Below are 5,790 nucleotides of genomic sequence, written 5' to 3'. Positions count from 1 at the left end.
TTTAGACTGGACATTAGGAAGAACTTCTTCACAGTTAGAGTGGCCAAAGTCTGGAACGGGCTCCCAAGGGAGGTGGTGCTCTCCCCTACCCTGGGGGTCGTCAAGAGGAGGTTAGATAGGCACCTAGCTGGGGTCATCTAGACCCAGTACTCTTTCCTGCCTATGCAGGGGGTCGGACTCGATCTATTGAGGTCCCTTCTGACCCTAGCATCTATGAATCTATGAATCTATGAAAAGTATAAAAGGGAGAAAAGAAACTGTATGGGGTGTAAATTGATGGAGTGAGTAAGAGAATGCCAGGACACTTCTGCATCACAGCTATAGAGCCTACCTAATCTGAAAGGGCTATGAGGAAAAATAAGATAAAAGAACATTAAGGACAACCCCGGGAGGCCAATCTGCACCATTCACACCCATGGTAGGGCCATTGGTTAATGCTACCAGTCACATCCAATTGCAGCAGAGGCATAATAAGCAGGGTTTGCATCCTGGGCAAGCCCTGCTAAAAAGTCCATTGGGAGAAAGCGAAGTGTCACTGAGAGCTGGTGAGGATGGGGTGCTGATAATGGGGATGGGGGAAAGAGAGAGGCATCTTACCTGCTCCTGGGACTCAAAAAAGCCCCTAGCAACTGCTGCCATGCCATGTTGTGCTTGCCCTAGTTGTTGCTGCTACTGCTGCAGTATGGTATACATGCATCCTGCTGCTGTTGCAACAGCAGCAATGTGGGATGCTGCTGGTGGTGCTGCTGCTGGGACATGGCCTCCCTGGAAGTGAAATTGTGGTGCCCCAACTAATTTGGCATCCAGGGCTGGTGCCCTGTTCACTCAAGCCATGTTACACTATCCCGTTGTCACTGCCCACGGTGTTAGGAGCAGAACTAATTATCCCAAACAAACTCTAATCACACCTACAGGTACACCGCCAGACCCAGTGGGGGGGCCGACTCGTAAATCTACTGCCCGACTCTAACCGACCAAATATTTAATTAGCGCTCAGGAACCGCAGACTCAGCATGCATCTGTGAAACACAAAACGACATTAACAACAACGGCAAACAGGTACGTAGAAGAAACGCTAGCGCAACTACAAATAAAGAGCAGTCGAATTATGTGTGCCAGGTTGAATCACAGATAAAAGTAGAGATCAACAGCTGGCTTCTCACCCAAGCACAACAATGTTACACGTATGCTACCCAGCTGGGGCAGCCAGCTACAACCCTACAGCGACACCACAATACTTCAGAGAAAATTGGCTGACCCAGCTTTCCCAAGCTCTCACTTTCTCCCACCCTCGCAGGACGCTCGGGAACTCTTCCTCACGGGCAATAACAAGCACAGACCCCAGATCCTGAGGTAAAATTTGTTTTATATTACTACTTCACGTGGCACCACACATTCTAGCAGTTACTTCTGCACATGGCACTCTGTTTTGCCACACAGCACACTACCTACGGCGACGTTTCCTTGCAGAGGACCAGTCCTGGTACTTTTCCATCCCCAGTGCAGGCCTTGGGGGCACACAAAGATCAGGTAATTTCATACCCCTCCTTGATACCAACTGTGGTTCTGCAGTTCCTTACTTAACATGTGGAGAAGCTTGAGCCAGTCCAGAGGAGATCAGAGGGCAAGAGAACGGCCCTTATGAGGAGAGGCTGAGAGCCATGGGACTCTTTAGCCTGGAGAAGCGCAGGCTCAGGGAGGACCTGGTGGCCACCTATAAGTACATCAGGGGTGTGCATCAGGATCTGGGGGACACCTGCTCACCACACCGCCCCAAGGGATGACGAGGTCCAATGGTCACAAACTCCTGCAAGACTGTTTTAGGCTGGACATAAGGAAACACTTTACTTTCCAAGCCCCCAAGGCCTAGAACAAACTGCCTCCAGAGGTGGCGCAAGCACCTACTCTGGACTCTTTTAAGAAACGTTTGGATGCTTATCTTGCTGGGATCCTTTGACCCTAGCTGACTTCGTGCCCCTGGGGCAGGGGCTGGACTTGATGGTCTCCCGAGGTCCCTTTCAGCCCTGATGTCTATGAATCTATGAAACAAAGGAATGAAGCTGGTTGCCCCCCAAGAAGGCTACCTCTGTAAGAATGGGCACACAGGCAGATGGAAACTGACCAGTAAATTCAAGTGTCCCTAGAAGCCCACATCTTCCTTTTTTAAGAATGTTTTAATATATTAGTTCTAAACCTTTTTTGTTCAAGAAGCCTTGAACAAATATTCACTTCTTATTTTTTAAAACACTCGTCCATCATCAGTCTTCAAATTATGTCTTGTGTTTCCTATAAACAAAGTTTTTCTAGCATATGATTCTAAGCTAAAATGCCCTCCAGAAATCTTTCGCCCTCCTCAAGTAATTTAAAACTTCTCCCTAAGAGCATGAACAACCCATTTTCCTTTTCCTGATGTTCCTGTGCGACTGTCACATGTTTTCCAATATTTCTTATATGTTGTTCTTTGTCTCCTTCCCACAGACACCAAGACAATGGCTGAGAGAAATCACTCCATAGCAACAGAGTTCATTCTTTCAGGGTTCACAGACCTTCCAGCATTGCAGGTACCCCTATTCATGCTGTTCCTAGGGGTCTATAGTATCACTGTGGTGTGGAATCTCGGGATGTACCTTCTAATTAGGGTGGATTTCCGACTTCACACCCCCATGTACTTTTTTCTAAGCCACTTGTCCTTTGTAGATGTATGCTACTCATCTGCCATCACTCCCAGATTGCTGTCAGATCTCTTAGCAGAGAAGAAAGTCATTTCTTATGGTGGGTGCCTTGCACAGTTTTATTTTTTTGTGTTGTTTGGCACTACAGAAGGTTTTCTCCTTGCTGCCATGGCTTATGACCGCTACATGGCCATCTGTAACCCACTGCTCTACATGGCCTCCATGAACAGCAGAGTCTGTCTCCAGCTTGTGGTTGGCTGCTACCTGGCTGGGATCATCAACACAACTGTGCACACAGGCACTATGCTTCGCCTCTCCTTCTGTGCCTCCAATGTCATCAAGCATTTCTATTGTGAAGGCCCCCCTCTGTACACAATCTCCTGCACTGACACGACCATCAATGAGACTGTGATATTTGCTTTTGTTAGCTTTGTTATAGTAGTCACTGTCTCTACCATTGTTACCTCTTATACCTACATCTTGGCCACCATCCTGAGGATCCACTCAGCTGAGGGCAGGTACAAAGCCTTCTCCACATGCACTTCACATTTAATGGCTGTCACCCTCTTCTATGGGTCTATTGCATTCATGTATCTACAGCCTAGTTCCAGGCATTCACAGGACCTAGATAAAGTGGCATCAGTGTTCTACACAGTAGTGATCCCCCTCTTGAATCCTGTGATCTACAGCCTGAGGAACAAGGAGGTGAAGGATGCCCTGAGGCGACTGATGAGAAGGCAAGTGTCATTTACATGCAAATGATTGCATATTATTGCTGATGAATTGAGAATAAGCAACATGTACTGTGGAGCAGGAAGAGGGGGATATTCCTTCTGATTTCTCCAAAGTATGAAAAAAATTAGATGGTAAATATCTGTGGTGGTAGGTGTTTTTGAGGCAGCTTGTTAAAGTTGATATCATAGTTGAAATTGAGCATGCGCAACAGTAACATTTAATAGAAGCCTCCAGAAGAATGGGAACTTTAGACCTGCTGCCCTACTTAGCACAGGCACGTGCAGAGGAGTCAGGATGCTTGTTGGGAAAAGTCATGCAGGAGTCTGAGGTAAATGTGGACAACCACTTTTGATGGATAGATGAGTGGTAAAGAATGTATCAAGGTACATATGGTGATGATTGGATAGAGAGAGAGAGATAGCAAGTGGAGATGATTGAAAAAAAATGATGCAATGTAAGAGAGAAAAAGGTATAAAAGAGAATGATTGGTGCCAAGTGGTTTGGAAGCAGGAGAAGGTACTTGGTATTTTGAAAAAGTGGTGATCTCCATCAGTGCTACCTTCTGTTGTCCTCATCTGCCCCTGGAGATCTGGGGGATCACCTTGTAAGGGTAAAAGCCTGTTGGTTAATCCTGTGAGCATAGTTTGACTACTCTAGAATTATAGTAAGGAGAAGAGAAGGGCTCCAGAGTCCCTCGGAAGAATCTCTTTGTTGTAAGAAGTGCAGGGCTCTTAACTAAGCATTTGTCTCAGCCTTAATTTGTGTATCTCTCAGTGGTGAGGAGAAAGAAGCCTAAAAAGCCTTACAGAAGAAGCCTGAGAAGCCTTACTTTGTGTACCTATCCTTGGTAAGGAAAAAGAGGCCTGAGGAGCCTAACAGAGTACCTCAGTGGTAAGCAAGAAAAAGAGCTTCTTCAGCCTTTTGTACTGCCTGTGGAGTTGCTAAACCTGCAGGGGACACTATATAGTATTAGTAAGCATATGTTTAAGTGTGAGCTTATTGAATTATTTTGCACAAGCTGTGGTGTCACTTGTGAAATAGATATATATATGCTAATAATTGTGAATTACTATTAATATTGTTGTTGTTATTAATAAATGTTACATTTCTTTTGTCCTTAATTTCATTGATTCATAAACAAATATTCCCCAATTCTTTTGTCCTTAATTTCATTGATTCATAAACCACTATTCCCCAACCCCAAGCCAGGCCCCAAGCCAGTAGTACTATTGAGCACTACTGGTCATCTTGAGCTAACTTCTAACCCTGTCTATGCTGACCTCGTGAAGGAACAACTTGAGAGGCTGGATACCTTCAAGTCAGCCAGCCCTGACAGTTTACACCCCACGGTACTCAAGGAGCTGGCAAGCATCATAGCTCAGCCCCTGGCACGGATCTTCGAGAACTCCTGGCGCACCAATGTGGTGCCTATCTTCAAGAAAGGGAGGAAAGTGGATCTGGCAAACTATAGGCCTATCAGCCTGACCTCTATCCCGGGGAAGGTCTTAGAAAAGGTTATCCAAGAGGCCATTCTTAACAGACTGGCCAATGGCAACATCCTGAGGGATAGCCAGCACGGGTTTGTTGCGGGTAGGTCTTGCCTGTCCAATCTCATTTCCTTCTATGACAAGGTGACCTATCAACTGGACAAAGGAGAAAACATTGATGTCATATATCTTGACTTTAAAAAAGCCTTTGATCTGGTATCCCATGATCACCCTGTTGTGGAAACACACGCAGCATACTTTTGGGTCAGGTCAGCAGAAGCTTTTATTTAAAAGAAACTACAGCTGTAGGGGGGACTCCAAAGTGACATGGATTTCCCAAGCACTTGGAAGGGGTCCCCCCCAAGAGCAAAATCAGGAGGCTTATATACTTTTTAACAGTTGTTTACAACTCACGTGATCATATAGTGAAATTAGCATGAAAAGCGGCTATAATATTACTTCATTATTTCTTTGCTGTAATCAGGATGGGAACTAATGGGGGAGGCGAGGTTAGTTCACAAACCTCCTTCTTGCACCTGGAAATCAGATTTGTACATACTTTTTTGCTATCTTCAAGGCCGCGGTGAGCGAAGCAGTTGCAGAGGAGTTACAAACACTTTCTCTTATCTGTTCTACTATACAGAGCCAGCAATTCTCCACAAAGCGGTTATGTCATCTTATAACTAAAATAATCAAAGTTTAAGGCAGATATTTTTTCTGATTCCACAACCCCTTAGTAAAACTGGCTAACTGTGGCCTTGGCTGCACCATGATCCGCTGGATGGGGAATAAGCTCTGTGGTAGGACCCAGAGAGTGGTGGTTGATGGAAGTCAATCGCCGTGGTGCCCCCCAGAGCTTTGTCCTTGGATCTATACTATTTAACAACTTCATTAGT

General features: G+C 45.5%; 1 protein-coding gene across 1 annotated transcript; it reads left to right on the top strand.

The window, feature by feature from the left end:
- The first annotated feature begins 2,480 nt into the window (after positions 1–2,480).
- On the top strand, positions 2,481–3,434 carry LOC102387386 (olfactory receptor-like protein COR4). Its single transcript, XM_006034790.2, has one exon. It carries the CDS (start codon positions 2,490–2,492, stop codon positions 3,432–3,434), a length of 945 nt encoding a protein of 314 aa, XP_006034852.1. The 5' UTR covers positions 2,481–2,489.
- The last annotated feature ends 2,356 nt before the right edge of the window (positions 3,435–5,790 follow it).

The sequence above is a fragment of the Alligator sinensis genome, unplaced genomic scaffold, assembly GCF_000455745.1.
Source record: "Alligator sinensis unplaced genomic scaffold, ASM45574v1 scaffold639_1, whole genome shotgun sequence".
Lineage (NCBI taxonomy): Eukaryota > Metazoa > Chordata > Crocodylia > Alligatoridae > Alligator > Alligator sinensis.
This window is presented reverse-complemented; position numbering and strand designations above follow the sequence as displayed.

Coding starts and splice junctions, on each gene's coding strand:
- LOC102387386 (XM_006034790.2), top strand. CDS start 2,490: ATGGCTGAGAGAAATCACTCCATAGCAACAGAGTTCATTCTTTCAGGG.